This window comes from Dunckerocampus dactyliophorus, chromosome 7 (genome assembly GCF_027744805.1).
Source record: "Dunckerocampus dactyliophorus isolate RoL2022-P2 chromosome 7, RoL_Ddac_1.1, whole genome shotgun sequence".
Lineage (NCBI taxonomy): Eukaryota > Metazoa > Chordata > Actinopteri > Syngnathiformes > Syngnathidae > Dunckerocampus > Dunckerocampus dactyliophorus.
In genome coordinates, this window is record NC_072825.1 from 13,420,170 (window position 1) to 13,440,052 (window position 19,883).

Sequence of the window (19,883 nt, forward strand, 5' to 3'; positions counted from 1 at the left end):
TTTTTACAAAAAGGCTCTGTGTGTTTTTCTGGGTTTTATACAAATACAATTCTAAGCTAGGTTAAACATAGCCCACATATTTTCAATCAAGATTTTATGTGTGGTTGGGGTCATTGTCCTCAATCACTCAATTGTCCAATTTTCAGTTGTCTAGCTGTACTGTAGATTACAGGTGAGTTCGAAGGTAGTCCTTCTTCAGTTTCTATCTACTTTGTGTAGTGTTCTACTACCATCCATCCATCCATCCATCCATCCATCTTCTATGCAACTTATCCTCACTAGGGTCGCGGGTATGCTGGAGCCTATCCCAGTTGACTTCGGTTGAGAGGCGGGGTACACCCTGAACTGGTCGCCAGTCACTTGCAGGTCACATATAGACAAACAACCATTTACTCTCACATTCATGCCTATAGACAATGTAGAGTCGCCATTTAACCTAACATGCATGTTTTTGGAATGTGGGAGGAAACCGGAGTACCCGGAAAAAACGCGCGTACGCACGGGGAGAACTTGCAAACTCCACACAGAGATGCCAACGGAATTTCGAACCCAGATCTTCCCGATCTCCTGACTATGTGGCCAACATGCTTGTACCACTACCACTAGCAACAAAACAATGGACAATTATATAAATTGAACTGATGTTAAGAGGGCTCGGCCTTGTCAAGTTAAACAACATTCTGGACCCAACACCACGTATTCTAAGATTTAGAGGACTGCCTTTGCTTCTCAAATAGTGGGCCGGGCACAAAAGGCTAATGTTTGGTATCTCCTTCCTAGCTGAGACAAATAACAGGTTCTCAACAAAGACTCCAGTTGTGTTCCATTTCAGAGCATTTACTTTGAAGCAAAACTGAACACAGAAATAAGGCATGTTAATTATGACTTACATAAGACAAAACTAACATAAACGGAATGCATTTAAAGTACACAAGCTTGATGCTAAATTACTTTAATTTATTTAATTTATAAACATTCCATTGAACCATTAATGGCCCAACATAAGACATTCAAGGTCATGATGAGTGTCTGTTAACTGTACACGAGAACTGTATATACATGATCAAAATGTTAAGACCAGTTGAAAAATGGCAAGAATTTACATTTTGCAGTGTTGGCTCATAATGAGTAGAGCTTCAAACTGCAAAAAGAAGAAATGGGAATGAGACAAAAAAAAAACAAAACAGTTTGAGTAAGCAATTTATTACAAACAAGCATTGAAGTGAAAAAGGTTGATTATCAGCTGATCAAATGTTTAAGTTTACGACCACAGCCTTCAAAAGCCACAGTCTTTGCAAAAATGTGGATTTAATGTCATTTTCTGTCAGGTATTTACACTGTAATGATCTCTTCATGGCAAAATCAGAAAAGCTTTCTCTCTCTGAACGCAATCAGATCGTTGAGCTGCATAGGCAAGGTCTCTTGCAGCGCGCCATTGCTTGTGAGGTTGGACGCAATAAGACAGTCGTTTAAAACTTCTTAAAAGATCCTGAGGGTTATGGAACAAAAAAGTCAAGTGGTAGGCCCCAAAAAATTACCGGACCTGAGCTGGAGGATCCGATTGGATGTCTGTGAAAACACGGGACGATCCTCGGCCCAAATGAAGGTTGTTACTGGTGCCAAGTGCAGTCCAATAACCATAAGACGGCATCTGTGAGAGAAGGGGTTTAAGAACAAAAAATGTCTCCAAAGGCTTTGTCTCCTTCAACGCCACAAAATTGCCTATTTGGAATTTGAGCACCAAACATTGGACATTGAAAGGCGAAAAAAGTTTTCTTCTCTAATAAGAAAAATGTAACCTTGACGGTCCTGATGGCACATTACTGGCATGGCAAGGAGACCTGAGATGGTGGATGAGGCGGCATCATCGGGTTTCAGGGTTTTTTTTAGCTCTGGTTTTAAACTTTTGATCAGTTGATTAACAGCCTATTTCAGTTTAATGGTTATTCGCAATAAATCTCATTTCCATTTCTTCATTTTGCATTTTGAAGCTCTACTTAGAACCTCCGTCAGTTCCAACAGTGCAAAATATAATTTCTTGAAATTTTTCAACTGGTCTTAAAATTTTGACCACGAGTATATTCACATGACTAAACAATCAATATCTCTAATATATCTATATCTATAATGGTTTTAGAAATATGTAAATTTTAGTTGCGTGTGCTTTAAACTGGTTCTTCAGTTGACAAACTCATTGACCCTGTGATGTTGGTAGGAGGAAAGTGTATCTGCATGCGTGTCTGTTAATTGGAAACGCTGACGGGGAAGGAGTGGGTGTATGGATTGTACAAGCATGCATGCGTTTGTGAAATCAGTTGTTTTGGTTCGTTATTTGGCTGGCTGGAGAAATACAGAAGCATGAGAATAAAGAGGGCAGGATTTGGGCCATAAAAGTTTCTGGTAAGTCACCTTTGAGCGCACTTCTTGTGTGTTTGTTTACCCCTTACACAGAACTCAATTTCAGGAGAGAAAGTTATTTGTTTTGTACAGTATAAAAGAATATTGTCCTGACCTAAACTACGGTACATAAAGAGTAGTAGAGTGATAGAGTAGTGTCCAGACAATATTAGGACATCTTGTAATGAGAACATTTCAAAATAAAGGTCCTTCCTTGGCTTATCCAAGCTGAAACCAGAGAAAACACGCATTGTCTATTTTGTCGTTTGTTTATGGTCGAAGGTTACAATGGGTGGAAGTGAGTTGAAAAGTAATCTCAGATGTTTCACGGTAATTAGTCGTCTTTCTTACTGCTGAGAAGACTGCTGTACTGACTCTGAATGGGGAAGGGGGGTTGCAAGTAGGCTGGGTGAATGCATGTGTGGGTTGGTATCAGAGTGGGTGTGGGTGTCTTCTTTTGTAGCCTGCACTTCTCTCCCTCACCACCAAAAGGGGGAAAGGGCTGAGGCAGCTGTCACTTAACATGTGAATGTTTCGACAGCGGCCTGGGGGTCTTTAGAAAATTCTCCTTTTTTTGCCCCCACCCACTCTATTTTTCAAGAAGAAGCAGCATGGAGTTTTATAAGCTTTACTCAAATCCAGAGGAGGGGCTTTGTTGGATGAGAAGGGGGAGAGAGTGAGGGGAAAAGCCCAGGGGGGGTAAAAGGGGCACTTTGCCTAATAGCCGCCTGGTACAGGAGCAACCTGAGCAGTGTCAGAGCAGGCGAGAATGACATCACCTTGTTGTTAAATAGAACCGGTGGAGTCCTCTGACCTCCATGTATAAGCTTCTCTTGGCATGGAGCTGTGGGAGTTCAACTGAGCCGTTGGAATACATTGTCTCCATCTGGGCGCGCTATCCCATCAGCGGCGTTAACAAGGAAGGAATTCCTCTATCACAGCTCCCACAACAAAGAAGAAAGGGAGAGGAGCAGAGCCGGTGGGAGGAGAAGTGAACTGAGGGGAGGGGTGCGCTGTGAGGGAAAAGGAGGAGGACATTGTTTCCCTGTGACTGTGGGCAACGAAAAAGCATGAGTTATCAGGACATGTGTGTGGTTGTGTTTAGAAAGTGTGTTTTTATGGGAGTAAATCAGTGGATGTGACTGAGTGTGTGTTCAAGAGAGTATGGATGTGTTTGTGTGCGCACAGTCTTCAGTTTGGGATGTTGGAACTGGGAGGCCACTCAAAGGATGCTCAAACAAAGCTTTTTTTTTTCCCTTCGCTATTTGAATGCTGAATGGGGACTGGCTGGATTCCTTTACTCATGCTGTTGGTCCTTGCTTTAGGGTAAGTATAGTTCACAAAAACCGCCAAAACTCCTAGTAAGTGAAATATTGGCTTGGAGGGTATTTGTGTTTGGGCATTCCGTGTTATTGTGAAAGAATTGTGATTTTCTGTTCTGAATGAAGTAACAATGGCTTTGGAGCAGATATTGCAACATTCCTACAAAAACCATCAACATGAATGGATTTGTGTCATGTAAGTATACATTTTTGTTGAACATTTGTTTCAAATCAGTTGCCTAATCAGTCCTGATCAACATTACAACTTTGTTGACCCATTTGATAACTGTGCCAAGAGTGTGTTGTGCCTTGGAAGATCTGTGAGGTGAACTTGTGACCTTGTACACAATTCATGCATCCATATGTTATATGAGTCTCAAGGGGAAATGCAAAGCTACTGTATATGCTTGTTCAGGGACCACTACCGTGATTGCAATTTTAGAACCTCACTTAACCTCGAGTGCCAAAACATCATAGGGGCGAATTGTTGTGATTGATGATTATTACTCTACTGCTAATTGCAAATCCCCTCTATTATGTGCTTCTTGGTTTGTGTGCATGGCTGGGTTTTTACAAAATGCAAAACATTTAAAAATATAACATGCTAGTTAAACTGTTGTTTTTCATCATGAAAAAGGCCTTAGTTATTAAAATAATTTGGAAATGCAATGCATTTCCTCACTATTCATTTTACACAGAGAGGGCTCATCTGAATTACAGGAGACTCCTAAACAGGTTAAGTGATAGGATGGTTAGGTCATCACAATATGAGTGAAATGGATGAGTGATTCTTTGGCACCTTGGTCCTGTCTAGTTGAGTATCCAACAAAGACAGTTGTCTATCATATGCAGGCTCGATCATTTTGTGTGCGTTGTGATAGCAATGAAGATCATGTCTACGACGACAAAATTCCCTACAAATCACACTATTTTTCGACCACATACTGAATACTGCAAAGCATACATCTTGATATTTTTCATGTACAGTTCTCTTAGACCACTGTAGAAGCAAGTCAGTATTTTAGCGAATGACCACAAACGGGTACTTAAGAGAATGCACACCCTTGCTTTTGAATTGTTAACCCATGCAGACATGGCTACAGACACACCGTGGGCTCCCAAAGACTCACTGCTGGGTAGTGATGTGAGCTAACTGGGTAATCATTGATCTTGAGGCCGGGGCTTTGTCTGGGCACCATTCTCTGATCTGACTCAGTATTCCCCTGTGTGTTCCTTGACTGCATCATCTGCTCTGTCAAGACATACACGATAAGTAATTACTAATGTGCATGAGGGCATCATAAAGAAAATGGGGCATATTTTGGTTGTCGCTTATTTAAAAGCCACACCCTCTAAATTGGAAGCGTTTTCATATTTGATGTGGAATTTAATGTTTTAGTTTCCTTATTTTCCTATTCCTTTTTTTTTCATGGCAACCAAAAGAATGGAGAGCATAAATATATTTAAAGCATGAACAACAGACAGTCACTTCCTCTTTCTCTCTTATTTGTTTAGCCAAATTGCACCCCCGCCACGTTAGTCAGCAAGCATGACCCAAGGTAACCTCCAGAGTTCTGAATTGGGCCAGCCACAATGGGATGACCCTGTTACAACAGGAATCCTCCCTGTGATCGCATGATGGGCTCACCTCACGACACCAGCATAACTGAATTGACTTTTAACCCCTCTTCAAATAATAAAGGCATGGCACTGAGGATAACAGAGGGGCTAAGAAAAAAATTGTATGTACAGTACGTGTAATCTTTTTTTGAATGACGTAGAAATTTGGGTAAAAATATATTGATGGCATTTAGGCTGGGGTGGCTGTAATTTTAGAACATAAGAAGGGCAAATGTATCCTTAGTTTCAGTTTTAATCAACAGTCCTCAAAAGAAGCTCACTGGTGCCTCACACCAGAAAATAAAGGCGGTTTTTATATTTGTATGGTTGTCATATTAATTGGCTTCCTAATGGGTTTCTTTGGACCGGTCTTGGCTGGATTCATAGATTGAGTTGGATCTTTGCCACTGGTTCTTCATGCCAGGATCAACAGTGGGATCCTTGACAAGCCTGTCACATAGATTTGTAATCCCAGAATATTTTAACTGCTGGTGTGAGATCGCGCATGTGTGTTGTGGTCTAAATGAAAACAAAGACACTGGCAATGTTGGAGCAAAGTATTTCTTTTACGGTTCCCTCACGGCCAAGAATGGGGTGTTGTTGGCACAGCAAAATGCAGAGACATTGGTTTCATTTTACTGTGGCATGTAGTACTTTGAAAGAGCAGTATTTTTGCATGATGATTCATTCATATTCTTATTTTAGGTAGCTAAAGGAGATTCCGCATGCATGGCCAAGGGCTCTTACCTGACTTATTACCTCACTAGCCTCTGGGCTGAAGGATTATGGGTAACCTCATAAGCCGGCCCAGCTGCCTGGGCCAAAAGTCTAAGCATGTGAGGTCAGATGAGGACTTCCTGAAGGAGTGTTACCAACGGCGAAAAGAGTGGCAGACACCTGATCAACATGCACAGGATAAGATCAAGGAATGTGGGGAGGAGAATGACAAGGAGGCACAAGAAGCGTATCACAAGGGAGAGGAAGGATCTCATACACCCGTTTCAGACAAACCTCTCCGCAGCTCGCCGGCTTCCACAATCAGGAGCACCAGTACTTTGGATAACGCCTGGCAGAGCACCCCATCTCCAATAAAAGCATCACGTAATGGCACACTAACAAGGAGGACGATGCCCCCAGAGTTTGCAAGATCCCCCTTGACTTATTCTGACAAGACTGCTGCAGAGAAAAGGGCCAGCTTTCAGAGGAGAGATTCTAGAGAAGGGAGTCCCTGGTCTTGGAAGACTTTGTCATCAAGGGAAGTAACGGAAGTGACGGAGGTGACCGAAACTATTGTGACGGAAATTGTGGAAGTGACGGAGTATCCAACGGGTGAAAAGGGAGGGGACCCCATAATCACAAGAACTGTGCGAGTCCTGAATGGAGTTGCTGAGGAACTGGCTGAGGTTGATAAAATCCTTTTAACCATACCAAATCTAATAATTTCATCATTTCCATCCCTTTATTTTCCATTCTGTCTTTAAAAGCAATGCACAATGCCTGTGTTTGATCTGAAGTTTGAACTGTGCATTCAACTACCAATTCTATCAACAATGATGCAACCTTGTGTACTTCACAGCTCCAAAGTGATGGGCACTCAAGCTCAGACCAAGATTCATGTCTGGATAAATGGAGGGTATGTTCTATTACTTTTATAACAGTGAAAAATATGTGATTCATTCTTTTTATTGATGTGGCATGTATATTTTCCAAAAGAGCACCAAGTCTCCACTGTCCCCGAAAGACATCTCTACAGATACTGAGACGTTCCTCCAAAACCTGGAAGCATTGCTCACATGGGTGTGTGAGATAGAAGAGCTCACAGCAAATCAGAAACCTCCATCCTCAGAGGTCAAAGTGGTGAAAGCACAACTTCAAGAACAAAGGGTGTGTTTCTTATGAATAATATCAGATAACCTCATGCCACACTCCAAAGGCTACAGTATATAGAGCCACCATATTGTGGAAGTAAGTAGGGGTGTCACGAGACACCCAACTCCCAACATGAGACGATGCACAAGGTTGGGTCCACAAGGCGATATGAGATTTTAACATTAATTTTAAGAAAAGTACAATGAAAAAATATGACTGGACAAACAAACGTTTTTATTTAACCAAGTCACAGTCAATGCAGGTGCATTTTTAAATGTTTATTGTCCCACAAACTGAAGCTAAACTATATTATTGTCAGCATTTCCTGAGACCGAACAAACCGCTGTATTGATAATATAGAATAATAAATAATATGTCATAATAATGCAAGATGTCAGCTTTCACTGTAAAGTTGTGAAATTGGTGTTTGTGACATGTATTTCTCAAAGGCAATTTGTCAAACTTTTCATGAAATGCTGGCTTTTTAATTGTATTAAAGAGCAGCGTTTCTTTTGCGATAACTTTCTGTGGACGCACACCATTTGCGCTATTCCGTTTGTATTTACTTTGCCGACCAAGCGTTGGCTCTGCATCTGTATGTGTAGTATTTTTTCCCAGATGGGAAATTGGGCATTGGGCTTTGCAAGCATCTTTTTTCATCCTAATTTCTACGTTACCTTGCATTGCTCCTCACGAGGCTGCACTCTTTTGCTGTGTATATGCTAGTGGCCCTGCCTTCCCCACAGAGACAAAGCGACTGTATGACTGACAAGAGGTCTCACCCTGTTCACTGTTGTTCTATGAAACGTTTAGGTGCTGAACCAATGCAGTGTGAACACTCTTCCTGTCAGTTTGGCGGCAGGAGACGAGGAAAACAGACACGCATGCACGTGGCCGTCAAAATTATCGAGTTCATTATCATTTATCGTGTGATTACTTATTTATTATCTCGAGACAGCTTTTTTCTAAATGAGAAATCTCATCACGTTTTAATCTTGCGAGATCTCGGGAGATGACACCGTAGAAATAAGCCAACAGAAGAAGGTCAGACCCCTACAAAAACTGCTCTGTTCAAGGGTGAATGGTAGCCTCTGTGGCCACAATGAGCTCTTGTAGTTTTAGTGAACATTTCGTCAAGGTGAACAAAACAGCCAGGTTTCTCACCTTTCTGCTGCAACCTCTTTTTGGAGGAGGTGAAACCTGCTTGGCTCTGGACAATGTCAGCTTGACACATGAGAAGGACACACTGACACAAAGGTAGTAAAGCTAAACAAGCTAAACCGGAGAAAACTGATTTATCCTAAATTCAAGTGACTGCACAACTGTCTTATATGCATGATTAAATTAATGAAAATGTCTGTTAGGATTTCCATAAATATTATACCTACCTATGTGGACACATCACAGGTCATTAAACATACTGTGTTAACTATGCATCATGCATTTTAGCTTCTACAACGCCTCCTAAAAGACAGATGGGAAAGTATGGATACTATGTTGTCCGAGGGTCCTCGGCTAGTGGAGGCTCACCCAGGCGAAGAGGGGGAGCAGGCAAAGGTCAAGCTCTCTGCTCTCAAACACAAGTGGGAGTCATTACAGCAAGTGGCGGAGCAAAGGTCAGGACCTTTGACAAAGTAACGCAACATTTTGACTTGGCAACACAATTCTTACTTACTGATGATGGGAACTTCATTTTTGGTAGGAGGGTCAGTCTGGAGTGCATTCTACCTAGAGCCCAGCATTTCCAGGAAGGTACAGACAGTTTGCAGCTGTGGCTCATATCTGTGGAGCAGGTCCTTGCTGAACTACGTAATGCAGAAAGAGTGATGCTGCATCTCTCAGAGGCCACAGACAGGGCAAAGGTTGGAAGTTTATGCTACAACTTTAGCATATATATATAGAGTACTCTTTCACTGCATGTTTGTTTTAATTGGAGAAATATGCATTATTTGATATGCCATAATTTATTTTTAGGCCGTCACTGTTGAGATTCAGGTTAAAGCTGCTGAGCTAGGAAAACTTCAGAACACAGGTCGTGATCTCATGGAAGTGATTTCAGGTAAAGTTCCTGTACTGATGCAGAACACACAGTGAAAACTGTTAAATTGTTTTTTTCTGACCTAATAATTGTTGATGTGGCCGTGATTTCAGAGGAGGAAGGTCACCAGGTGCAGGAGAAGTTAGATGGCCTCCGTATCCGATGCTCTGTGCTAAATCTGAGCAGCCTGGATGTACTCCAAAGATTGGAACAAGCCCTGGAGGCCTCTAGCCGCTGTACATCCAGCCAGGAGGACCTCCACCTGTGGCTGGGCCGCATTGAGAGGGAGCTCTTGGGTGCAGCTGGGGCACAGACACACGCAGGAGATGCAGTTCTATGCACAGCTGAAAGACAGAGGGTAAGATGAAGTCTTAAAATGTTAGCTTCAAATAGCTTGGCCTACTCTGCTTACCCTACTTGATATCTCGCTAGCAGCTTGCATTCATACAGTACAACAGGAACCAGACAGTGCTGCATGGAAGAGATTGATTGACAATGGTTTACAGTCAGAACGCAGAACACATTGGTCAGGTTCTGCGTTAGCCAATCAGGACTGTTGTGGCTCTAAAGACACACTGGACAAGTCTTCAACTTTCACATGAGTACACAACACCCTCTACTGGTAGCAGTAGTAAATATTAGTAGTAGTAGTACTTTATTAATCCCATAGCAGGGAAATTCACATGTTACAGCAGCAAGCAAGATAGACAAGTAAAGAATGCATAGTGACATAGTGAATACAAAAAGGTTCAGGAGTTGTAGAGCCTGATAGCGGTCGGTATGAAGGACCTGCGGAACCTCTCCTTACACCGTGGGTGTAACAGTCTGCTGCTGAAGGAGCTGCCCAGGGAAACAACAGTGTCATGTAGCGGGTGAGAGGTGTTGTCCATGATGGATGTCAGCTTAGCCAACATCCTTCTCTCCCCCACTTCCTCCACGGAGTCCAAAGGACCGTCCAGGACAGAGCTCCCTCTCCTGATTAGTCTATTTATCCTGCTCCTGTCCCTGTCCGTGCTGCCCCCTCTCCAGCAGCCCACAGCATAGAAGATGGCTGAGGCCATCACAGAGTCATAGAAGCTCCGTAAGAGAGTCCTGCACACACCAAAGGACCTCAGTCTCCTCAGCAGGTGGAGGCGACTCTGGCCCTTCTTGTAGAGGGCGTGGGTGTTGACGGACCAGTCCAGTTTGTTGGTAAGGTGAACACCCAGGAATTTGTAGCTGTCTACCAAATCTATGTCCGCTCCCTGGATGTTCACCGGTGTGAAGTGGGATGTTTTCCTCTGGAAGTTAATGATCATCTCCTTTGTCTTGCTGGTGTTGAGTTGCAGCTGGTTAAGCTCACTCCAGCTGACAATATAACAGACACATGCAAAATGAGCGCGGATAGATAACTCTAACACACCACAAGGACACAGAACACAGTGCGCATTCATACGCTGTTTAAAAAAAACGTGCAAAATTGCACATATAAAAAATCTGCAAAAGAGTAAATCCGCGAAAGTTGAATAAGGATGTAGCGAGGGAACACTATAGTAAATATCCCATGTCATGACCTGGAAACATGCAGCTTGTAGTCCGGTGCGGCTTATCTATGGAGGAATCTGTTTTTGTCTTTAAATTCAGTGGTTGAGGCTTAAATACTGGTGTGTTTTATAGTGTGGAAATTGCAGGACACATAACTGCCAGGTAGCTAATCCTCTGAAAGTGACAGTAATAATAGCGGCGTAATTGTCCTATTATTGAGATGGAAAGGTCGCTCGAGCTTTGGCTTAAAAAAAAAAAAAAAGTTTTATTTAATTATTGCATGTAGTGTTTTATTACTGTATTGTATGCCCTTCGTGTGTTTGACATACACCAAAACTCGACTAACATCACAGTCTAGGAACAGAACTCATACATAACCCAAGGACCGCCTGTAGTTGAGTTGTGAATAAGTGCTATAGCAGTTATCTCTCTCGCTCTTCTGCTCTGGATTCCCTCTTTTCTTTATTTCAAAGGACTAACATCAAAATATGTTTAATTTTTTTTTTTCTGTAAATAATGAATATTCCATATTTTGATGGAATTACCACTATATATTTCTATGTGTTTCTAATAGCTAGAACAAGCTGTGGTGAAAGAGGTGACTTGGTTCAAGGACACAGCACTAAGACTTGAACGGCTGAAAACTGTTCTTCTGGATCCACTGCTCATATCGGATCAACTCAATGAGCAGAAGGTCTGTGAACTGCAAAAATGCTATTTGTTATTGAAATGAATCACTAAATAAAAGTCTCCTGGATAGATTTTGGCTGTGGAGATTCTCCAACACAGGTTCAACATTGAGAAGATGGTTAAGATTGCTGAAATCTTGCAAACTTACAGCGATGAAGGAGAAGCGACCAATCTGCAGGTATTTTCTTTATTATTATTACTTTATATGTGACACTTGGAGTTACAAGGCAATTATACTATTTTAACGGGCTTTCTTGTCTTCATGCAGACACCATTAGATGCCTTACAGGAGCAATGCTACACCACTTCAGCCACTAATTCCCATGTGGTTCTACAGCTTGAGCATGCTCAGTCACTTCTTGTGCAGTTCTCAGAGGGCCATGCTGAGGTTTCACCCTGGCTAGAAGAAACACAAGGTCTCATTGGGCAGCTCTCCCTCAGCACGATTAGCTATGAAGCATTCCGTCAACAACAAGACCTTTTACAGGTAAAAGGAACCTGCTTTTCTCACTATCGCTGTTTGTGTTCAGTTCAACAAAGAACCCATTTCATACTAGTATAGTAGCTATTACATTCAACTATTTTTGTCTCTCTCAACATCAACAGTTTAAACTCAAATAAGGCAACCTGGGACAAAACTAATGCTCTTATTAAACCATTTTTCACCCCAATTTTTAGGGTCTGAGGGAGTCAATAGCAGAGCATAGACCCTTGATCTCACGCCTGTGCTCCTTGGCGAAACGCCTGTCAGAGCTTAATCCAATTCAAGGAGAGGAATTTTGTCGTCTGGCAACCGAGGCTGAGGAGCGGCATCAAGCCATCAGAAATCGTGTCAGGGAGACCGCCAGTATTCTTGAAGAGGCCTTACCCAGATTCACTCAGGTGAGACTTGTTCCCTCCACCTTCAGTGTGTCAGTACAGTTATCTGATCAGCTCAGTCAGTGGTGTGTTGATATTTTAAAAATGGGGATTCACTGGAGGTTAATTGGTACCTCTATGTTGCCCATAAGTGTGAATGTGAGTGTGAATGGTTGTTTGTGCCCTGTGACTGACTGGATACACGACTGTTTAAAATTTAAATGAATTAATATACAGCGGACTTAGTTACTGATAGGCTTGTGGTTGCCTGTCATTGCCAATACAGGGTGTAGTCTTTTGCCCGAAGTTATCTCGGATAGGCTCCATTCGCACTGGAAATGAATGGATGGTCAGTGGCTGGCTTTGCAGTTTTACTGCATTATACAAATTCTCTGAAACCCCTTTGGAGACAGCTTAAGGAATGACCATTCAATTCATGCTGGACATTCCTGCAGTCAGCATAGCTATTTCACGCTCCCTCAACACTTGCAACATCTGTGGTGTTGCGCTGTGTGATAAAACCGCACGTTTTGGAATGGCCTTTTATTGGGGCCAGCCTAAGGCACACCTATGCAAACACCATGCTGTCTAATCAACATCTTGAGGGATGGATGATCTCAGCAAAGAAGAAGTGGTCACTCACAAAGATTTATGAACAATATTTGAGAGAAATCCACCCACCCATCTATTCAACAAGAATTACCTCCGCTGTTATTTGCACAAAGACTTGCTCTCTGCACAAGCTGCCTTTCTGCACTGCCAAGTTGTCTGTTGTTTTAATTGTATTTTATTTTGTTATTATTCTTTTAGCCTATTATTAGCTCCAAGTAAAGTGAGAGAGACACGGTATCTTGATTCTCTGTATGTCCTGTATATATAGAAAATTGACAATAAAGAATCATGACTCTTGAATCTTGAAATAGGAATTTTGTTTTCGATCTTTGAGCTCAGCTCAGGAAGGATGAGAGCAAAAACGAAGGTGTTGGGTTTATATTTTTGTCGCTTGTATTTTGTTTTATGGGCAAAAAAAATGCAACTTATTCTTGTTCTTGCAGCTGAATGAGAGAATGAGTCTTCTCAGAGACAGGCTTGACCGCCTGCTCAGTCAAATCCAAACTCCGACGTCGCTTCAAGGCCTGACACCGAGGATTCAAGAGCAGCTGCATGACAACAAGCACACACTGGCCGAACTCTCCAAGTTGGAGCTCAGCCTCCGCAGTGTCAAGACACAGACAGACGACTTGCTGGCTAACACACAGGCAACTGGGGATACATCCATTGGCACAGGTCTAAAACTTCAGTTTGAATGTAACCTTGTTAGAAATAATGATGCCCTCATATGTGTCACATTCATTCACATTATTAATATTCCACACTTAGCAATATTGCTTCTCAACATATTGTCTTCATCCTTGCAATACCAGCAATCCAGGAGCAAGTGTCTACCCTTTCCCAGCTGTTGTCTGAGACACTCAGTGAGGTTCAAGAGAGGGAAAGGTGGCTGCTGAAACTGCTCGACCTTTCCATTAAGTTTTGGAATGGCATTTCCGATGTCACATCAGCTCTTAATGATGCTCAGCAGGCAGTTTTGGATCTCAACACAAGCCAGACAGACACTGAAACAATTCGCCAGAGCCTGGAGACCATGCAGGTTTGTCTGGGATATCTTAAACCCTGCATTGTAATAAATAATAGGTTTGCCAATATACAACCTTGTTCTTTCATTCACCCAATAGACCCTCAGGGAGGATATTGACACTTTACAAGGAGATCTAGACACTCTTGGTGTTCTTGGAATGGACCTGATGTCAGCATGTGGGGACACAGACAAACCAGATGTCACAAAGAGTCTGGATGAAGTAAACAATACATTCAAATCAGTTATTTTCTATGTTACAATGAGAATAACTTATTTACGTTTTTTTTCTTAAGCTTTATTGTGTGTGGAACAACTTGAGCAAACTGTGGAATGACTGTCACAAGAAGCTGGAGGATTCATTGCAGATGGCCTTACATTATCAAGATACTATGCAGGTGAATACGAGCTGTGTTTAACATACATGCATTATGTCCAATGCGAAATTTAGCTATCCTAACTGCACAATGCTGGTGTTAATTTGGTTATGACAATATCTGTTCAATTGGTCCTTCACATTTCCAATTCAAAAAAACATTATATTTTAGGGGCTTTTTGAGTGGCTGAAATCTGCAGAGCTGAGGTCAACTGAAGAGTTCATGGTTGGAACTGACCTGGAGTCAGTGAAAGACCAGCTACGTGATCTCAAGGTGATATTGTGATGTCCCTCCATACATAGTAGTCTGTTGAAAATGTTATTTCCAGTTTGCCACTTCAGCTGATGCCTGTCACCAGTTTGTTAACTCATTTATGTATTTTCTCCAGGAATTTAAACGAGAACTTTACCAGAAGAAGATTGAAATAGAAAGCCAAAACCATCGCTTTGTGTGTCGACTGTCTCCGGGTTCAGAACGTCCATGCTCAGTCTCACCACTGTGCGACTTTCGACTGCGTTGGGACAGTTTGGAGTCAGAGACCGTCAACAGACAGGTGAGCGTTCTATTTAATGTGCCCCAGTATGGCAGTTATTGTCTCATGCCAGTACAATACATTTTCCCTACATCAGTTCCCTAACATCAATTATTTCTGTTTGCAGCATCAACTGGAGTGTGCACTACTGAGTCTGGGTCAATTCCAGAACGCACTGGATGAACTGCACACATGGCTTGCCCGTACTGCTGAACAACTCCAGGGCAAGCAGCCAATCAGTATCGACCTGCAGGCCTGTGAAATAGAGCTGGCCAAACATAAGGTATGTTTCCTAAAAAATGAAGTGAACAGTTACTTCTCTTCACAGTTATGTGACTTTTTTCAAGACAATATAACAATCAATCAACCACAACCTGTGGGAGTTAATATAATAAATTGGTTTTATCTATGAAATGTTTGTATTTTTCCAGGTCTTGCGTAATGATGTCATGTCCCATGTACGCACCGTGGCGTCCCTGAACCAGGCCGGTAAAGAGTTGCTGGAGGTTGGCCCTGGGGACTGTGCGCACGGTTTGCAGTCTCGACTAGAGAAACTCAATGAAAGCTGGGAGTTTGTTCGCTGTGAGACTGAACGTTGTCAGCTGGAATTAGAAAACAGACTCAGTCAGGTAACAAAAAAAACATTCCTTATTTTCATGATCATTATTTCGCTTTAAGGCCTGTTCACTTGTCTGTGTGTAGACTGGCGCACTCTTGTGGTGAATATAATGATCAACATACAGATGTCAGTCCATACAGTTTTCTATTGTTTATAATATTTTACAATATTAAATACAGTATATGATTATACGTATATATTATATGTATGTATGTGTGTGTGTATATATGTATTTTTTTACATACATTTTATATACAGATATTTGATACCCCTATTTATGCAAATGCAATGATTAATGGCTGGGATTGTTACATGTTGATATTTTGCTCATAACTGATTACTCTTGCAGGTGCAAGACATTACATTGGATATTCAGGACCTCCTGCAGTGGCTGGACAGCACAGATATCAGATTGTCATCCTCCATAAGCATGTGGGGCATGCCAGACACCGCCACTGAGAGGCTTAATGCTCATGTTGTAAGTCCCACAAATCCTTACATTTAGCAACTCTTATATTTCGCAACAAATAAACTTCCTAATGGCTTAAATGTTAAATGTTTGTTTGCTCTGGTCACCCTCAACAGGAGTTGTGCAATGAGATGGAGTCAAAGCTTCACATGTACACAAATATGAAAAATGCCATCTACAGAATGCTGGAAGACAGTAACATTGTGCGGGGATCAAATACAGAGCACAGCCTGTCAATTCTGGAACAGAGATGGACTTCTGTATACAACAAAGTTCAGGAGCGAAAGGTTTGTGAACTCATCAATTATTTTCAGTTCTACCACTACAGCCGTTTTTTTTTTTTTTTTTAAAGAAGTGGGTATTGATGTTCTCATAGGCAAAGCTTACAAAAGGTTTGGGTCTGGCCAAGGAATTCCACAGTAACGTCCAGGACCTTCTCACTAAGATGACCAAGTGTGAGGAGTCTATTGGGATCCTACCAACTCCCAGCTTTGTTCTGGAGACTGTTTGTAACCAACTGCAGGATCACAGAGTATGTTTTGAGGAGTACATCAAGAGTCATCAGGAGTATACATAATGCCTGTTTGATATATAATCTGGTATATCATTTTTATTACTCTGTACAGACACTGGTGGATGAAATGAATGGTTACGGAGAAAAGAAAACCACAGTGGAGAATGCTGGCAGTAGACTTGCAGAGCTTAGCAGGAAAGAAGACTGTGACATTATCCATAACCTCATCATGACCATCCAGGATCGGTACAAAAAACTACAACAGTGTATTTCCGAAAGAGGCAAGATGCTGGATGAGGTCAAAAAGAATGCCAAACAGGTAAAAAAGGTTTTCCACCCTCACTCGCTATTACCATCATTGTATAACATGGACCTTCACTGTGAGTTTACATTACATTATATTACAATATTTCAGTTTAATAAATCCTGGCATATCTTGGTGGAATGGATGACAGAGGTAGAAGAGACCTTAGACACACATAAAGAGATTGCGCCATCTCATGAGGAGATTAAACAACAACTAACTGAGCAGAAGGTACACTTGGCGTCAGCACATTTTATTTGTTAGTGTTCCATTATTACAAGATTTGTCTTTAGGAGTTCCAGAAACTGCTGCGATCCAAGAGGCCCATGTATGAGGCCACACTGAAGAGTGGCCGCAACCTTCACGAAAGAGCTCAAAGCAGCCATGACAGACAGCACCTGAAAAACCTTCTGGCTGAACTAAAAGACACCTGGGACACAGTCAGTGCAAAGTCCATGGAGAGGTATGGTGTTCTAGTGATGTTGAAAGGATCCAATTCAGTTCTACCAACTTTAAACGTTTTATAATTAAGTTTTTGTTTTTTTTTTATCCCACAGACAACATAAACTGGAGGAAGCTTTGCTGTTCTCAGGGAGATTCACTGATGCTCTTCACGCACTGAATGACTGGCTGTATAGAGCTGAGCCCCACCTAGCTGAGGATGTTCCTGTCAGTGGAGACAAAGACATGGTCAACAATCTGATCGACACACACAAGGTGTGTCTTGTAATCCGGAATGGTACATTATTCCCACAAAATAAACAATGTTTAACAGACAAATCCATCCTCTATTATCATTGATGTTCCTGTATTTTTCACTTTCTAGTCCAGCTGACAAATTTATCAAAACAGTTGAACTATATGCAGAATGTTAGAAGCCACACTTTCATGATACATTTGTCACTTACCAACAGACATCTTTTTTTTTTTCCAGAGATGGTATTAAGTTATAAAAAAAAAAAAAAAAATGCATGTATTGCACAATTCTTCAGTTCAAGTTCTCATCGCTGTTCCTTACTCTTTAGGCATTCCAAAAGGAACTGGGGAAGCGAGCCGGGTGCATAAAGACCCTAAAGCGCTCAGTCAGGGATCTGACCAGGAGCAGTACAGCTGATGCACACTGGCTGCAGGAGCAGATGGATGAACTGGAAACCCGCTGGGAGGTGGTTTGCAAACTGTCAGTCAGCAAGCAAGACAGACTGGAGGTTGCGCTTCAGCAGGTATTTAAAAATAGTGTTGATGACACAATAAAATTGTCTTTCTGACTCTTAAATCCTAACACATTCATAAATACTAATGCTGCTAATGCATGGTTACAACGAATTGAGTTGAGTTTGTTTATTTCTTAAGTTTTTTTGGAACACACAATTCTAGATTAGGTAGTTATACAGATGGTCTTAAGCAAAACTACATAATATCACAGCAAAAATGCTTTGTAGTTGGTTAGCACTTACTGTAGCTGTTAATCTCCCTTCTATTTATCTTTGCTCTCCTGAGGCTGAGAAATTTGATGGCCTAGTCCACTCTTTCATGGAGCGCCTTACTGAGGCAGAGAGGATATTAAAATATGGGGTCATACCAGAAGAGGAGGAGAGTCTGCTTGCTTTCTGCAAACAACATGAGGTAATATGTCACAGTTTTTATGTACAGTAATCCCTCGTTAATCGTGGTTAATTGGTTCCTGATAAGTGAATTTCTACAAAGTAGGATTGCTTATTTATAAATGGAATACTTTCACAGTTAGAGCATTGAAAATAAGTTTTTTTAATCATTTTTAGAGTCCTCTAGACGTGAAATAACACCCCTATAGTCACCTTTACTTACATTACTTTACATACAACCCAATATAGTATACATAATATCGGAAAATAACATATATTAGATATAAATACTACAAATTTGATGTGATCTGTCCCATATTTATTTATTTGTTATTTATTCTTATTCTATTTCTTATTTTTCTTGTCTCTCAGGTCTTGCCAGGGTTGTTTTTTTTTGTGATTTAAGTGATTAAGGTCATTGTGACATTTTTGCAGAGCTGCTGGAAATGTAAATTTCTCTTGGACATCAATAAAATATCTATCTAATCTAATCTATCTGATCTAAATAAAACATAACATAGACTCACACTTTAGCATTGGGAGAGTTCCTGATAGTTTTTTTTTCTGGACAGCGTACTTCCTTACTATATATTGTCTAGTAGTGTGGTTTCCAGTAGTACATATATGTCACTTGTAGAGTATAATGTTGATACCAGGTAGGTTTAACTAAATCTATAGATCTCTGTGCTCCATTTTGAACATGTAAACTGGGTGAGAGTGAATACAAATACCCATTTGTTTTTTCTTCTCTGGCTTACAATTTTATGCAGAGCATATCTGGGAAGGTCAAAAAGGAGGGGGGTTCAGAGCCGCAGAAGGGGGTTGATGACTATCATTAACAAGGGCAGTCATTCAGGCAGGCCGCTGCATGACTCTACTCACACTATTTGGGCCCATAAGGCTGCGTTGTTGTTTAACCACATAGGAACAATAGTAATTGATCAAATGCAATGCTGACCAAAGGTTTTGTTTGTTTTCCACAGGAGTCAGTGGTTACTTTGCAGGCTCAGGCAGTGGAGTTGGAAAATATACAGTGTCTAGGCGAAGAGATCCTCTCATCCTGTCATCCAGACTCTGTTATCACCCTCAAGTCTTGGATGGGTGTCACCAAAACCCGCTATGAGGAGGTTAGGGGAAAAATGACATGCATGTTATGAAGCAGAATATATCAGGGTTTTTCAGTTTTTGCTTAGTAAATGAATAGTATCATATATGGTGATAAGACCATTGACTTTGTTTTTTTAAAACAGGTTCTGACATGGGCCCAGCAGCAGGACTTAAAGATCCAGACCAGTTTAGCATCGCTAGAGGCAGAGAGAGCTGAAGTCCAGAGGCTGTTGGAGTGGATATCCTCAGCACAAGAAGCTCTCAACATCAGAGATGAAGAGCCTTTGCCTGAAAACACAGAACAGAACCAAGAGCTCATTGAGCAACATGCTGTATGGTTTTTTTTTTCGTTTTTTTTTTTATGTTCCCATTGCTGTGTGGATACAATTATAGCGTAGCCTTTTAC

General features: G+C 41.4%; 1 protein-coding gene across 1 annotated transcript in view; it reads left to right on the forward strand.

Moving 5' to 3' along the window:
* The window catches only part of macf1b (microtubule actin crosslinking factor 1b), a 34,593-nt gene that overhangs the window by 8,011 nt on the left and 6,699 nt on the right, over window positions 1-19,883 (forward strand). The window contains exons 6-34 of the mRNA XM_054782428.1: window positions 6,916-6,972; window positions 7,053-7,223; window positions 8,658-8,824; window positions 8,911-9,070; window positions 9,183-9,267; window positions 9,360-9,604; window positions 11,345-11,464; window positions 11,531-11,638; window positions 11,729-11,947; window positions 12,139-12,342; window positions 13,374-13,605; window positions 13,743-13,969; window positions 14,055-14,177; window positions 14,251-14,352; window positions 14,503-14,604; window positions 14,720-14,884; window positions 14,991-15,146; window positions 15,295-15,492; window positions 15,832-15,960; window positions 16,068-16,238; window positions 16,328-16,483; window positions 16,578-16,784; window positions 16,881-17,000; window positions 17,063-17,232; window positions 17,327-17,486; window positions 17,795-17,989; window positions 18,267-18,392; window positions 19,354-19,497; window positions 19,621-19,809. Of these exons, the coding sequence (XP_054638403.1) occupies window positions 6,916-6,972; window positions 7,053-7,223; window positions 8,658-8,824; window positions 8,911-9,070; window positions 9,183-9,267; window positions 9,360-9,604; window positions 11,345-11,464; window positions 11,531-11,638; window positions 11,729-11,947; window positions 12,139-12,342; window positions 13,374-13,605; window positions 13,743-13,969; window positions 14,055-14,177; window positions 14,251-14,352; window positions 14,503-14,604; window positions 14,720-14,884; window positions 14,991-15,146; window positions 15,295-15,492; window positions 15,832-15,960; window positions 16,068-16,238; window positions 16,328-16,483; window positions 16,578-16,784; window positions 16,881-17,000; window positions 17,063-17,232; window positions 17,327-17,486; window positions 17,795-17,989; window positions 18,267-18,392; window positions 19,354-19,497; window positions 19,621-19,809 (4,608 nt within the window). The remainder of the gene's footprint in view (window positions 1-6,915; window positions 6,973-7,052; window positions 7,224-8,657; window positions 8,825-8,910; window positions 9,071-9,182; window positions 9,268-9,359; window positions 9,605-11,344; window positions 11,465-11,530; window positions 11,639-11,728; window positions 11,948-12,138; window positions 12,343-13,373; window positions 13,606-13,742; window positions 13,970-14,054; window positions 14,178-14,250; window positions 14,353-14,502; window positions 14,605-14,719; window positions 14,885-14,990; window positions 15,147-15,294; window positions 15,493-15,831; window positions 15,961-16,067; window positions 16,239-16,327; window positions 16,484-16,577; window positions 16,785-16,880; window positions 17,001-17,062; window positions 17,233-17,326; window positions 17,487-17,794; window positions 17,990-18,266; window positions 18,393-19,353; window positions 19,498-19,620; window positions 19,810-19,883) is intronic.